This window comes from Falco rusticolus, chromosome 12 (assembly GCF_015220075.1).
Source record: "Falco rusticolus isolate bFalRus1 chromosome 12, bFalRus1.pri, whole genome shotgun sequence".
Classification (NCBI taxonomy): Eukaryota; Metazoa; Chordata; class Aves; order Falconiformes; family Falconidae; genus Falco; species Falco rusticolus.
Window position 1 is genome coordinate 7,788,650 of NC_051198.1, and position 16,039 is coordinate 7,804,688.

The following is a 16,039-nucleotide window of genomic DNA, read 5'->3' on the forward strand; positions in this document are numbered from 1 at the left end:
CTTGTGTGAGATACTGTCCAAAATATTAAGTATTTTTATTTGCTGTTTCTGTTGAAAAAAATTGTATCTCTGGGGGTTGTAACTCCATGCCTTCCCTCCCTTTCATTGTTCACACACTTCAAAGTTATGAAAACTTGTTTTCCAGTAATTAATAATGAAGAAATCCTGCAAGTGTAACGCTGTCAAACAGAACAAAGAAAAAGGTGAAGCTCATGACCTGCGAAGTAGTAGGTTCTGAATGGGTTTCCTATCAGTGCACTGCAGAGGTACAGCATTATTTTGAACTAATTTTTCAACTTTATTCATCAATAAAACCAGTATTTTTCTTAGATAAGTTATGTATGAAAAAGTGGGTATTTTATTTTTTCCAGGTTTTTTTGTGGGTTTTTTTTTGTTTGGTATTTTTTTTAGTTTTTAAAAGCTTGATACATGTAGCATTGGATCAAGGCACACACAGGACTGGCCAAAGGGCATACAAAGCACTTTGGTTTTTTAGTTGAAGAAACAAGTGATTATGGCAACAAAGAGCAGCTTGGGGTTTAAACATGAAACAGCCCATAGTTCAGTAGGAAGGCAGAAACAGAAACATGTTACCTTACAGATTTATCAAGGAATTTCTGGAAAACTGCGACAGTAATGGGCAGTATTCCTGACTGTAATGGCAGTATACTGAATGCATACCTGTATACTGTTTGAGTTTAAAAAAAGTTGTATTCACCAATTGTCTGCTTACCTTTGTGACTAAAGTTTTTGAGACCTTGCTTGTATTATTTTTTTTTTGTCCTGCTCTTTTTTCCTTGTGAAACTGCACTTTCAGCCCTTTTTTTGTTCAAAGCAGTTTCTAAACGTTGTATCTGTCCTCCTGCCTTAGCTTCCCAAATGCCTGTGACCATACATCAACGTTTTCCCTGTAATAAGCAGACCTCTGGCTTTGATAACCACAAATCTATACCAAAACTGTATCTATCCTCTTGGTTTGTAGAGCCTAGTGCATTTTTTAAAATTTCCTTATTAGGAATTTGATTAGGCTTTCTTCCAGGGATCAATTACTTTTTTCACACGTGTCAAAAGCTTCAGTCTCATGCATGTCATCAATTTGATTATTTTCTTTTAAACTGGATTTTACCATCGTTGAATGGATATATCCAGACAGCTGATATTGCCCATTACTACACGCGTTTTTGTTTATTGAATATTGTTGTGGTTTACAGATTCAGCGGACCCAACATTTAAAGTTCTATTGAGTTTTTGCAACCACTTCTTGATCTTCCTGATTTGCCAGGTTCAACATTATTTTATTGATACCAAAGTGAAAAATGGCCTGTGCTTACACTTACAAGGATCTCAGATGAATGCTCTGACTGCTCAACACGGCAAGAAAATTCACTTTCACAGTCAACAAGTCATCTTACTCAGTAGAACACAAAAGTTAAATGGTCTGTAACTTCAATATTAGCAAGGAAAATACAGTACAAATTACTAAAAAATACTAAAATATAGAATTGTGGTCAGGTATCCCCACTACATTAATCGCAGCAGTAGCCTGAAATTTGAAACTTTTAATAAAAAGTTCTTAAATATAAATTATATGGCAAATGTACAGTACATTGCTTTGTCAGTCTTTTACTCCAGTGTTTTGCAGTAGAACAGCAACTGTTAAGTCAGTCTTTTCTTGTTTTCTTTAAAAAACGAAACAAAACCAAAAAAACCAACAAAACCCAAACCAGTCTTTCATGTCCTTCAGTATCATGAGTGTGAATGATCTGAATCTGGAATACCACTGTCTCTGTAGCTCCTGTTACTACTGCTTTCACTGTGGCTGTTCTTGTACAGATTCATGCCATTAGGTGGGAAAATGGTGTGTATTACAAATTCCTCCTTGGACACTTGGTCGTTGGTTATTGGTATCATCTGGAAAGAAGTCTCCCTGATTTCTAGGATGGAATTATCCTTCTTGGTTCCCGCTTCGGCGTAGTCATCTTTTCTCCGGCGTCCCTTGCTGTAGGCGCAGTTCCGGGAGAACAGGGACCCGTTTCTGTGGACGTACCAGCAGACCAGGGCTAGCAGCGCTATGGCCACCAGCGCCACCGCGCCACCGATGATGGCAGCTAAGGGCAAGCTGGAGTTTTTGTAAGGTTCTTTCTCTTGCTCCCGATTGAGGGTGGTGGTAGGGTTGTACATTTTAAGAGGCGCTGTCTCAGTCTCGATGCATTCAGGCGTTTCGTCGGAGAGATAGATGTTGCTGGTTTCCATGGGAACCATGCATACACGGTATGGCGATTCTGGTTCAAGAGCCGTGAGCAAATAGTCGTTTCTGTCGCCTGTAACTATCGTTTCGGTTATAGATCCAAAGGCGGGGCTGTGACCCATCTTGAGCCAGCTCAGCCTTAAAGCTGTCATTGGCAGTGCAACTTTCCAGGAGATGTGAATAGTTTCCGTGCTTACGGATTTCACAAATATTGTAATGATTTTGCGTACTGGGCTTGCTGTGGTTCTGTAGTTTTTATTTAGGTTGGGAGTTTTGATGTCTGGTTGTTTGGTGACAGAAACTGGCCAGTGCCCCTGCGCTGGGTATAATGTGTTTGGTACCGCAGTAGTGATTTGGATGGTGCTTATCATGCCGTTGTCCTTACAATCAAATAGTTCTGCGTTGAGGTCTTTGATAGCCATTCCACGTACTTTTTCTGGTGCCTGACACATCAGTCCACGTACATTAACTTTTAAAGGCAACGACTGTAACCAGTCACGTACCCATTTCATTTTGCACCCACAGTGCCAAGGGTTGTTGCGAAGAAAAAGCTGAGTGATGTTGTCCAGATCATCAAAGACACCCTGAGGTAAATTGCTAAGATTGTTGTTGGACATATCTAGCCGATACAACTGCCTTAAGTAAGAGAAAGCATTGGGTGGCACACGGTTGATGTGGTTTTCTTGAAGATAAAGCCTTCTTAGGTTTGTTCCTGGCAAATTTACAGGTGCGGCTGTGAGCGAATTGCGGACCAATGACAGTTCTGTAAGATTGACAAGATTCATGAACACTTTGTCTCCTAATCCATGATTATTGAGAAGATTTCCGTCTAAAACAAGACGTTTTAGATTTGTAAGGTCTTGAAGGGACAGCTCTGAAATCGTGGAAATACGATTATCATCCAAGCGTAGCTCTTCTATCGTTTTAGGCAAACCCCAGGGAATGGTGCTAAGGTGATTTCGAGAGAGAAAAAGAAGTCTGAGATAGATGTTGTCCCGGAAAGCTCCATCCTCGATGCTAACAGCGGAAACGGAATTATCATCCAAATGCAGTTCTTCCAGATAAGGAATTTGTGAAAGCGAATCATAAGTAATGGTCCTTATATTATTCTCCTGCAAATGCAGTTCCTTAACGTACTTAGGGAGGTTAGTGGGGAATTCATCTAGGCTGTTGTGGTATAAATATATTCTTTCCACCCTAAGCAAGTTCTTCAGTTCTGAAGGAATCCCAGCATTATTTATTTGATTGTTCTGAAGGAAGAGGGTAGTAGCATCCTCTGGGATTCCTGTAGGAATAGACGTCAAATCGCGATCATTACAATATATGAAACCCACATCACAGCGACATACTGAAGGGCATGGTTTGGCACTAACAGAATAAGGTGCCATGTCAAGTAACAGCCCTATTTTAGTCCAAACTAGGAAGATGCTCCAGGTTACACTAATCATGGTCAGGAATGATGAGATTTGTATACAGTTCTGATCTTCAACAATCTAAAAAAACCAAACAAACAAAATTATCCAGATCATCAGTGAAGAAACTGCAATGAAAATTCAACTTCAACATTACAGAAGACATCTGAAACACATGTATTATACCAAAAATCAAGCCCGTAGACACGGTTTACTTTCTTTTCCTTACATCAGTAATTGTACCGCTTCATGTACTGATTCATTAATAGGTTACTGTGCATAGTAATTGAAAATGTACAATCAAGTATGTCTAATCTGCAAATTGTTTTGCTTAAGCAAGAAGGGTCTTTCTAAGGATTGCTTCACATTTCACATGCAGAGACAATCTCTGTCTGCAGATACCACGTAAATACAGAGCTGGAGTTAGACCACAGTTCAAGTAAATCATTCTGTATCTGAAAGATAAGAAGTGATTCCTAAGCCAGCTAACTGCCTCAGGAGCCCTTAAGTGAACTATAAACCCTTACCAAACCCACAAGTTTAGCGGTAGCTATTTTGCGGGTTCAAAAAAGTCCTAATGGCAAAGCATAAAATACAGTCAAAAGAGCAAGGGCCAGTTAAGGACTTTTTTTCCAAGGTTTTCAGTGCGCTCAACATCATATTGTGTATCCTACCACTTCTGCAGTCTACTTTTCTTGGGTTTTGAGCTGGAATGTTTAGAAAGGTAAAAGTTGTAATTGGTAGGTAGCTAAAACCTGATGTGTCCGGTAGAGCGATGGCTTTCTAGTTGACTGGATGGAATATTTCATTACATGCTTAATTTCATGTTTAAATATTTGTCATTCTCAAAAGTCGTCTTACTAAGCAGTACACTAATAAGAGACTATTGGCAGGTTTAACCACATTTTCCCATCTTATTAGTTCAAACTGTGCAGGGCAGGATAATATAAATTAACTCTTGAGACTGGAATTGTACTTAGCATTGGTAGTGTGTTTGTATATTGAGCTCAAGCAATTAGCATTTTTATAGCTTTTAAGACAACATAATTCAATTACCATTGTAATTAGGGTTGTGAGAACTTCTGCAAGATGACCTATGCATTAAGCGGTGTCATGACCTTTTCTCTTGTGGGTTCATATATTAATTGAACTTTATTCTCTGAGGCACAAAAAGGAAAATAAATTAATATTGATCCTACCGTATTTAAAGGTATGAGTAAATTTTGTGCTTGAGGATATCCAGTGAAGGAATGCCTTGTGAGTCACTCTTACAGTTTACTCCATGGAGCTGTGGGGTTTTTTTTTTTTTTCCTCAACGGTGTTTACTCAGACGGTCCTTCTCGGTGGTGTGGGTTTCCTGGCTCCTGGCACGATACTCAATGAGCATTCCAACCAAGATTTATCATGGTACATAAGCACACCAGGCTGGGGCATAGAAAAGCTTCAGCTTGCCTCTGGTTTTGTCCTCATGTAAAGTCAGTGAATGAAGAGCCTCTTTTGTTTGGTTTAATGCCTTTAGCAGGAATTACTTTCTTTGTAACTCTTACAAACTCTTCTGTGCAGCGTAGTAGTCAGAGGTGGTAACTGCAGCGCTGCGTGATGGAAACTATTCATTATGCTGAGGCTTGAAGGATGGTAGCCTCTTCAGGAGGACAGGAATGGGGCTGCTTTTTCCTGTCCAGAATTATCCAAGTGCAATCTTTGTACAGTAGCTACATCCTGATACATCCACACCTCCTTGACAGAACCATTTTCCGACTCTCACTTTTTAATGCTTCTTCCAAATTTGTAATGCAGGAAAGAATTCCTCTTGCGCTGCAAGAATGCAATTTACTCTACCGTAGAAATGTCAGGCAATTCAGATGATTTTCTTCATTAAAAAAAAACCCACAAAAATATGATCTGCTTCCCAGAAAAGTCCCCTTTTAAAGCTTCCCTTGAACTCTTAGTTTCCTGCAAAGGTAAAAACAAACACAAAAATTGGAATTAATAACAACTAGTATTCAGTTGGGTTTTATACCCTATGTAACTCATGCTATGCTTATTGCATACATGACTAGCATATTTTGTTTTCCCAAAGTATTGGTATTTCAGCAAAATACAGAGCTGTTTAAGAAAAGGTTTTGCTGGAACTGTATTTTCCTTTTTCAATTACAAAATAAAAGTAAACCTGAATTGACAGACAGCAACAAAGTATTCCTAAATGATGTTTCCCACCTGATTACAAATGCCAGTCCTGCCTCCTTGGAGGAGGCCAGAATGGTTGCTTGCTTTGTGTTCTTGGTAAACGAAGATAGATAATGGTCATCTCCTTGGTTTTTAAATGTAAAGAGAGCAATTACCATTCGGTAGTTACTGGATGAAAGGGGAAATGTTTTTGCTAAATATTTCACATTTGCAATGTGCTGATTCAGAATTGGGGACCAGCTAGGCATCTGTATCAACTCTTTGACAACTGATTCATATGTGAGTTTTGTCCATTAAATGTGCTTCGTTTGTGGTCTGAACTTCTAAGCTATTGTTTGTATCTGTCACTTTGCACACAGTAGAATTGGTTATTAGACTGGCATTTAATCTGATTATTCTAATTTCAACATAGTAACAGCCAAGACTGAAAATATTTTCCCTCTTACTTGAATAACTGTAATTATTTGGTTATTTTTGGATGGTATTTTTAATCTGGGCTACTTCATGTCACTATTTTAGAAAGTATCCAGTGAGATATCAAGTCTGTGTTCCCTAAGAGCACCTAGTATGTCTGAAATAAAAGCGGTTAAATCTGAAATTAAAATGTCCTTAACGTTTACTTGCTTCTCTGTTTGGTGACTGCATGTTGTCCAGAGAACTGAGCAGAGTCTCCAGAACTGAAATGCTAGGAAGAAACAGCATGCTGAGTAACGCTTGCTGAGCTGCCTGCCTCACGAGCTTAACCAGTAGCTTCTGGTCCGTTATAAAATATGAGACCTTAACAGACAGTCTCTGTTTTAAACTCTTGTGTCCCACAATCTGAAGCAGATTCATCATGAAATAGATCAGTAATACTCCTATAGCAAGAGGATATATGCAGTGATACAAAATGACTGACATAGATACAAACTATGCCACTCTTCTTCATAGAAAAATGTTGACCATTAAAAAAAAAAACCACCAAACCAAAAACGAAAGCCCGGTGTGACTGTCTAGTGAGAGAATGGTAAAGTCTCTTCTCTCTTAATGCTGCTTTCAGACTCATCTGAGCTTTGTTTTTGACCCTTGTTTTCTGCAGTTCTCTAAAGAAAATAGTAACTTAGAATGAGTGACCCCCACTGTGGCATAAGGAAGTATTTTAACGTATGTTTTATTTATGGGGAAAACTCAATCTGCGTGGCTACGTATTAGAACATAAGGGAATGCATATTTTTGATAGCTTATGTAATTTGGGCAAATTATGCAATCATCAGACAGTGGAACAAAAAGGCTTCGTGTTCTTCCAGTGTGCAGTTTTCTTGGTCTTATTACTGAAGTGTTTGAGAAAGAGGTCCAGGCTCTATTCCTGAAACTTTGAAATAAACAGTTGTTTAACAGCTGTAGAAAAAATGGTATCTCTTAGGAACTAATCTGAAGTTGTGATAGAACATAGTTTCTGGAAGTATATTGTAAAGTGGGAATATAAATTGCTTAGTTAGGCCTTCGAAGGTTACAGTAACTTTTAAGTACTTAAAAAAACACAAGCAAACAAATTTTCTTTAGATTCTTTAGACCTGTAAAAACCATGTTAGTATTAAGCAAAACAGAGGCTCTAGTATGCATACATTATAGATATATACATCTATGAGAAAGTAAGTTCATTTGTTTTACCTTTCTAGCATATAAACTGTTTCCTCTTTGCTCCATTTGATAATCATTCCTTCATTTATTGCCGCTATTATAATAGCAGTAATGTGTAGGATTGAAATGAAAGCACTAAAGCTCATTAAGTTCTTGGAATTTTTTTATCCCTTCTCTCAAAATTACATGATAACAAGAGAGAGAAAAATAAAAGCAGGTCTCTTTGGAGAAGATGACACTGTTTCAAAAATGTGGATTAAGGCTATACCCCCCACTCCCTTTTCTAAACTTAGAATAGTTTTCTTCAGGTCTTGATTGTTTGGTATCTCACACTTCCCTTTTATATCTCAAGCCATAGCTGAAAACAATGTTTTTGCATATCAAAGGCTCCAGTGATCTGTCTTCAGAGAAGAAGGGAATCCTGCTGCCATGCTCCAACCTTCCCCTTCTTGAGCTGTCTCTAAATATTCCCTGACATCAAGTCATTATAGCTGATCCGGCAGGATGAAAAGAAAAAGTGACCCCCACTGGCACAGACACTGTGTCCAGGTTTCTGCAACATCAAACTGGGAGGCTTCATGGACACATGGTTTTGAAAGAAGTCATTACTTTTGAGCAGAGCAGATTTTAGGAAGTGTGTGCTAAATTTAATTTTTAAATGCAAAAATGATGGAGAGGGGAGGTTTGGTAAGTAATGTCAGAACAACTGAGCAGCAGCTTTTTTGCTTATCTTTATTCCAAGTTGAATGTTTTCATGAACTTTGCTGAACTACATGGTTAAATTACTTTTCCCTGGACATTGTGTAAGCAAGCATATTACTACAGATAGCGGTAACGCGTGAGCCTTGCACGTGTATTTATTGCTGTGGTACAGCTAAGCAGGGGGACATCTTATTTTAAAATATTCAAAGTAATTTGCACTATACAGTGGTGTTCTTTGGCATATTTTTCCTGTATTTACTATGAGGTGTGGAGTCCTGCTGCACTCCCTGTCAATAGCAAAAAAAAGAGAAAAAATAAAAATTGTATACTTGAAAAGTTGGGACTTTTCCTACAAATGGTGCCAGGGAAATCTTTTTTTTCTAAGCTGTGATAAAATGTGAATAAAATAAAGACCTGCCTCACTCGAGGTCACACAATGCTTATTTGAATTTCTAATCCACCTCTGTGTTCTCCGGCAGGAACTCTGGTAGTTCAGCAGCTTCTTTCTAACCATCAAAGTAACAGGGGGAAGGGAAACAACCCAGTATTTTTAGATTATAAATTACAACAGTATGATTTGCAGGTAACGTTAGAATATACAGACTTGATAAGCCTAACAATTTTGCTTAATCAGTGTACATATATTCCAGAATTACAAATGTATTTGTTTAGCATCTGGAATTTATCAGAAATGTAAGATGTGCTTAGTTTTTAAAATACTTGTGAAATTTCTCTACTGCATATATTGCCAGTTTAGCTTACGAAGGTCATGCTGCCTCTTAAATAACTTCACCGTGTTGTGAGGGTTTTTTGGTGGTGGTTTTTTTTTTTTTTTTAAAGGAGTTCCACAGTGCTAACCTACACTTAAAACAATGCCCATACTTTGTTTTCTTTAAGTGTGTTACTCAGAGTTAAGTTGATCGTGACAGCAAAATGCTTTCTAAGCACCCTGTCTAGGAGCTGCAATTTCCACGATCATCATATTTCAGGAAGGTGCCCCAGTCTTTTGTTTGGTGCTAGGCAAGCAGAAGTTCCTCTCGCTGTCTTTCCAAGGGGTAAAGAATGCAAAGGAGTTTGTTAAAGCGAGAGTGCTTTGGTGAAATTTGTTTTGGGTTCCCCCCCCCCCCCCTATTTACTTGTAGAAAATGTGCCTCCCCCCTTCTTGTGCTGTAGTTGAATATAGTATTGCTTTAGTCTTCCCGGTTTGAACTCAAGTGTCTTAAAAAAATGAGTTTTTTTAATGTGATTTTCCCCTCAAATACAAGTGAATCTGACTTAAAATGGATTCTCAGTAAAAGCTTGACTCCATGCCTAGGATAAGCCAAACCAGTATTTGCTGTAGAGGATGGAAATGAACTAGGAGTTGTTCCCTTCTGAAGTTTACTTCTAAAACCTTTCCTAGTTTTGAAGAGGCTAGGTTGAAAAGATTCAGGCTATTGTGCTATTCCTACTCACTCTCTTGTTTTGATTACTCTGCTTCTGCAAAAGTTGCATGTTAAAAAAGCACTTTGAGGGGGAGTGTTTTGCAATGCCTTTTTTTGTTGTGTTTTAGTGGTCTTTGAGTTTAGCCAATTAGGGCTTCTTAGGTTTTCTTTTGAGAACTGCTGCTGAGGTAACTCACCCATGCTTAAAATAAAAGAATAGGGAACAAATGCTGCCATTGTTTCAAAGTAAAATCCATTCTTTTTTTCCCCCTCTTGACAAGTTTAGGTGAAATTATACCTGATAGGGAGTTCCTGGCACAAAACGTTAGGCATGTGAAAACATTACTTAAAAGCTGGATAAAGTTTCAGTATTTTTTCTTTCCTTTTTAAAACAGTTGTTTGCTCATCTCCCAACTTACTAAACTTGCACCTCAAAAAATAAGACTTTAAAAACTTGCAGCTGTAAGATTGCTTTAATTCTTACAGCTCATGAAAGGAACAACAGAGTTTGTGATGATACATTTACTGAACACTTTGCAAAATGCCTGCTCTGAGTGATATTTGGTCGCTTAGTAAAAAGAGATGTAAGCAATCACGTATTAATTTTTCTGTATTCCTGTGCTTTGAAGTAATTAGGGAAGTTTCTTCAGAAATAACTAGCCATTAGCATACATGGGTCCTGCTAGAAGGAGACAAAGATGGCCATCCACCAACCCAAGCCACTTCAAATAATTGCAATGCAAAGTTTGCAAACTCCAGCAATTGCTTTGATTAGTCACCACTGCCTGAGACAGTATCTTTCAACTTTTAGCAATTGGTGACAAAGGAGAAATGAAGAAAGAAAGAAAGAAAAAAAAAAAACCCCGAACACCTCAAACCCAGAAATGCAGTTATTTTGTTCTTGCTGCAAAATGTATACACTTTATTTGGAGATTAAAGCTGGCTGTGAGTTTACTACAGAGTTTTTTGCCCACTGGGGGGTGGTACATGCTACAAAACCTGTACTTTTAAGAGCCACAAGTCAGATGTTTTTTGCTGCTGTCCAGTTTTCTCTGCTTTAATTACAACAAAGTCTCCTGTTGAGAAAAACAAAGGCAGCCTCCAAAGGAGGGAAATAAAAATATCGCTCTTTTAGAGAGTCTACAGAATCTTATTTCCCAGGCTGACTGTACAAACTATGGTATTTATCTGGTCATTTTCCAGTTAAAATAAACCGGTATGAATGTACAAAAAGAAAAGAAAAAGATAATTAGCATTTTAAATACATGCCAAGGGTTGTCACTGTTTCTGGGATATAGGAGGAGCACAGAAGGCAGGAAAAAATACAGCTTTTAGAAGTGATTAAATGTGGACGGAAAAATAGAAGAGCTTGATAGCAGCATGAATAGAAGGATTAGAATAACCTCAGTATATTTTAAGATAACTGGCTTTCTATAAACCCAGGTATATCTTCTGTTTATGAAATATTTGAAAACAGATATTAAACAGGACTGTATTGTATGGTTTTGGAATAAATTAAAGGAAACTCGAGGGTGGTGTTTGGGGTTTTTTTTATTTATTTTATTCAGGGAGGAGGGAAGGGCACTGAAACCTCTTAAGTATGACCTAATGTGTGGCATATATTGACAAGGAAAACATACTGATCTTCCTGTTTTAAAGCAAGTAATTCTTTTCTTTGTACACTTGAATTGACAAATGCATTTTTCACTCTAATTCAAAGAAATGTTCATTAAGACGCCATATCCCCAGGCAATAGCTGGTAAGCATAATTGACGCTTCTATCTTTTTGGGCAGTGTATTTTAGGCAAGGAAATTGGGGTCAGGATGATGATTTTTTTTTTTAAAGACTGAAGCGTTTTCAGCATCTTCTTTCTATACTTTTCTCTGCATACAGGATTTGCATGGAAATGCGAAACACGAATCTTCTAAGTGGCAATAAGAGAACAGATTCAGCTGACGTGCTCTTTTGCAGGAATCCAATGTAATTGTAAAGTAATTCTGCATTTCGGTGTAAATCTAGTGTAGAAAATAGTCAGCTGTACTCTGGGAACTGACAAGAATTGATCCCTTGAAGAAGGGAAGTGACTTGCCTTCAGTCCAAATTAGTAACCCATGGCTAACAGCACTCCGTGAATTAGTTAATTACATGCACTCGCCGTCGCGTTTGCAACACTCCTCCTCGCAACTTTGCCTGGCTGCGCCAGGGTTGCGCTCAAACCCCTCTGCGGGCGGAGAGATTAAAATTGAGGCTAGCTCAAAGAGAGGAGGGCTGAGCCAGAAAGGCAGCTCTCTGTGCAAGAGCAGAGCTTTGCCTGGCCAAAGGGCTGCCTCTGGGAACTCAGCAGGAACCAAAAGAGCCCCCCCCATATAATAATAGAAAAATTTAAAAAAAAAAAAAAAAAAAATGGAGAAGCTCCGTGCGTAGCTGCTGCCAGGCAGGGCAGCTGCGGAGAAGCGGGGCTGCTGCGCCGGGAGAGGTAGCGGCGCTCGGGCTTCGCCTCATCAACTAAGTTACAGCTCCTAATTGCGTTCGGGGAAATTGGTAAAACAAAAGCCTCCGGCACACCTCGCAGCGCCGAAACCGCTCGCGGGGTGAGAGTAGCCTAGAGATGAAGGTGCGCAAAGGAAGAAGTGGGTGAAGTAATTCGCGAGCTATGGATAAACGCGTTTGCTGCGCTCGTACGAGGGCAGCCAGTCCCTTAATAAACTGGAAACCGCGGCGAAGTTGATTATAAAACTAGGCAAGGAGCTTGCGAATGCCAGGAGGCTGCTCTTCCCCACGAGCGGGTTGGAGGCGATGGGGCCTGTTGCATTCCTTCTTAACGTATGTGCAACCATTTTGTTCCCCCATCTCCTACCCGCAGACTTTGTGCGTGCGGAGCGGCAGCGCTGGGGAGGGGGCACAAACGCTCTCGCTGGGATTTTGATTGTACTTAAACATATGCAGAAAGGCGGGGGTGTGTGTGTGTGTGTTCTCTAACCCGGGGAGCCGTGCATGGCCCGGGCAGGAAGGTTTCCCCCCTTACCGCGTTAAAATGAGGGGCTGGGGTCCCAGGACGCGCGGGGGGAGCCGGCCCGGCGGCGCTGCTGTGCAGGTTCCCCCGGGCTTCCCTCCGCCCCCGCGGAAGGCGGCTCGGCGCTCCGCCTGCCTGGGCCACGGCACCGGCGGGGCCGGCAGCGGCCGCTCTGCGCCCCGGGCGCCCGGAGGGTGGGCGGGCAGGGGCCGGCTGCGCCCGCCGCACCGGCACTGCCCGCGGGGCTGGCCCCTGCGCGCCCTGCCGCGCAGCCAGCGGAGCGCTCCCGCCGCAGCGCCCTGCCCGCACCCCGGGGCCGCGGCGTGCCCCAACTTCCCGCCGCAGCCGCCGCCTCTAGCGCCGCACCCCGACCCGCGCAACTCCCGCGGAGGAAGCGCTCAGCCCGCACTTACCTGCGGAGCACGGAAAAGGGGCGATCCCGGCTGGAGCGCGGCCGCCGCGGTAATTCCACCGGTGGCGGGGGCCGGGCGCGGGGAGGCGCCGGCGGCCGGGGCCGGGCGCGGAGCGGAGCGATGCGCTGGGCGCTGCGCTGGCGCGGGGCAGCCGCGGTGCTCGGCGCGCGCCCTCAAGTCGCGGCGGCAGCGGCGAGCGGGGGGCGGGGCTTCACGTCACCGGGGGCGGGGCGGGGCGGGGCGGCGGCGCGGGCGCTAGGGGGAGCAGCAGGCGGCGCCGCGGCCAGGCGGCTCGGGGGGGGCGGCCCGCTCCGCTCCGCTCCGCTCCGCTCCCCTGCGCACCGCCGGGCCGGGCCGCGCCCTTGGCTGCCCTCGGCGGTGTTTAAATTTTCCCCATTTTCGTGTCGGCGGTGCCGCTGCCGGCAGTGCCGGGGGGAAGGGGGGGCCCTTCGTCCCTTCAGCGCTGCCGGTTAAGCCCCGAGCCGCCGTGCTGTCGCTGTCGGTAGGGCTCCCGGCGGGGCAGGCGGCGCTGGCCAGCGACCCCCCGGCCGCTGCTTGCCCCTGGCTTGTGGCCCAAAGATGGGGGCAGCTACGGGTTGTGCCAGGTGCTTCCGACAGACAAACCCAGCGGACCGGTACCGTTGCCCTCAGCCCCTGCGGGCAGGCGGCCCCGCAGCCCCGGCCTCGTCCTAGCGCCGCGCCCGAGGCCTCGCAGGCTGCACTGGTGGCTTCGGGGGCTTCCAGGGGTTTATTTTGAGGTATTAGCACTTGGTGCAGTTTACAAGCAGCAAGTGGGTAAGAGCTGTCTGGTATTAGTGCTCCACCCCGGCGATACGTTATCATGCCTGGCGGGGCCGAGGCCCGGGATGAGTAGGGCCTGGCTGGCCGTCAGCCTTCGAGAAATCTGCATCAGAAAACAAACTTTCTGCTCTTCTAACAAACCCCAAAACTTACAGTAGTTGCAGGGCAAGCTAGAATACATACTCCCCTGATTTTTTTTAATAAAACCTGGTTTCCCTTATTTTTATGGCTTGCTGGCTTACACAAGTAGCGTCAGATTTGGCAGATGCAGTGGATGTTTTGACTGTTGGAGTTTTTAAAATATTTTTCCATAAAAATGAGGGTTTCTCTCAAGGCAGAGAGCTGCTTCCTTTAATGAGTATCCTGTTCTCTTCATTATCAGTGCATAGGTGATCTTGGCCATCTCCTGCAGTGCTTTTGCCATGCGTGCTCACCCGCACAAGGATCCTGGGGGTGCCGGCGCAAGGCAGCTCCCCAAAGTTGTCCCTGCTCGTCCCAGTTGTCCTGCACTTGCACTTTTTGCCCGTATCAGGACAGCAAGGCCAAGCTACATTAGGTTCAGAGAGAGCTTGATTTCTGTAAGGCCTATAAAAACAGCAGGATAGTTGCACTTCCTGTGTGAAGTTTGAATATTTAAATTCACTTTGTTTACATTTTTGCAAAAAGAAATACAGGCAAACTGGAAAGTGTCAAGCCTCCTCCTTTCTCAGGAGGAATTGCAATAGATTTTTGAATGCTGCTTGATGTATTTGGTATTTAAATGTTTGGAACGTTATAGACATGCTCTATTTATTCAGCTAATTTAAAAACAAAATTCTAGATTGATTTTCCTTGAAACGAAAGGAGAAGGATTTATTTTTCTCTCTCCCACTTCAATTGTAATCTTTCTCTTGAGATGATTAATAATAATAATAATAATATAAATATAACTAATAATAAATTAACTTCAAGTTAAGGTTCAATTGTCTGTATTAATGTTTGCAGTAGAGTGAGCTGTGCCCTAACCATCTCAGTATATACAACTTTATCACATATACATCTTAATGTATATATACTACATTATGTGTATGCCATATGGATATGTATGTGCGTGTTCTATACAAACACAGGTATCCCTGGCATTACAGCGTGTCTGCGTCTCATCATGTGGGACAGAACAGTGGGCTATAGTAATGCAGAAGGCATTTTGAGATGCTGCAACTGTTCTGTAAAATGTTTTTTAAACTGAGATTCTTTTAAGATTGGAGTAGCATTTTTCAAAAAGGTCATGTATTTGGTATTTCTCGTGCCTGACTTAGTTATATTAGATAACAAATTCTAGCCTTACGTTGCTGTACCACATGGTGAAGTCTTAACATATATCTGTGGGATATTCGTAAAAGATGTATATGGTACGCATTCAGCTATCTTTCAGTTTTATTCCAAGGCTGACCCAGTGCTTATGGCACCAGTTAGAAATGACAGTAAATATTCATGGAGAGGAGAATTCCAAAGGGCACGTAAGAAATAATTAGGTTTTACCAGGTCACAGTTGCAGCTGCTCTTGAGTACTGAAATGTCTTTAATGTTGCAAGGAGATTTTTGACTGCACCCTATTATGTAAACTCCATAAGTATACTTAAGACCATGGGTAGCCTTTAAAATGTTCTCCATAAAAAACCTGTTGTACATGCAGAGCTTGACCACATTCTCCATCTTCTTCTTAAAATGTAGAACTTCAAGGCCTCTTGAATTCCAGAAGAATGGAGGAACTCTCTTAATACCGATGGAGTTAGTCATATGTGGCAAATAAAAATATGAATACGTAACACAGATGTATCAAACCTTAGGACTGTAATGAGGTATTTTAATTGAATTTCTAAGTTAAAATAGTCTTTTACCTGTATTTTGTTTATAGAATTAATTAATGCTTGTGGCATGGAGATTAAAAGTTCTTGTCAGACCTATAGGGAAATTACCTTTCAGAAGACATGGCAATCTTGTTAACACTTAATGGACTGAGAGGGTTTAAGAGGTGGCAGATGGGAACACTACATAACATGTTTCAAAGAACTTTAATGCAAGTTTATAACACACGCTTGTAAGATGCCATTACGTGATGATGATGCTTGGTAGGTTTTTTCTGAGCACTCTGACGGTATGATAAGAATTGCAGTTCTGGGAACTCCTTCAGCCAAAGGTTGACCTGAATGACTTGCTATGACTCGACAGGCTTTCT

At 42.0% G+C, this 16,039-nt stretch overlaps 2 protein-coding genes across 3 annotated transcripts in view; one reads left to right on the top strand and one right to left on the bottom strand.

The window, feature by feature from the left end:
* MACROD2 (mono-ADP ribosylhydrolase 2) overlaps positions 1 to 16,039 on the top strand; it is an 892,536-nt gene that overhangs the window by 104,960 nt on the left and 771,537 nt on the right. The gene's annotated exons all lie outside the window — the stretch shown is intronic.
* Positions 389 to 13,184, bottom strand: FLRT3 (fibronectin leucine rich transmembrane protein 3). Its single transcript, XM_037406062.1, has 3 exons — positions 13,021 to 13,184; positions 4,860 to 5,613; positions 389 to 3,741 (listed from the first exon to the last, which is right to left on the bottom strand). Exon 3 carries the CDS (start codon positions 3,694 to 3,696, stop codon positions 1,747 to 1,749), a length of 1,950 nt encoding a protein of 649 aa, XP_037261959.1. The 5' UTR covers positions 3,697 to 3,741; positions 4,860 to 5,613; positions 13,021 to 13,184; the 3' UTR covers positions 389 to 1,746.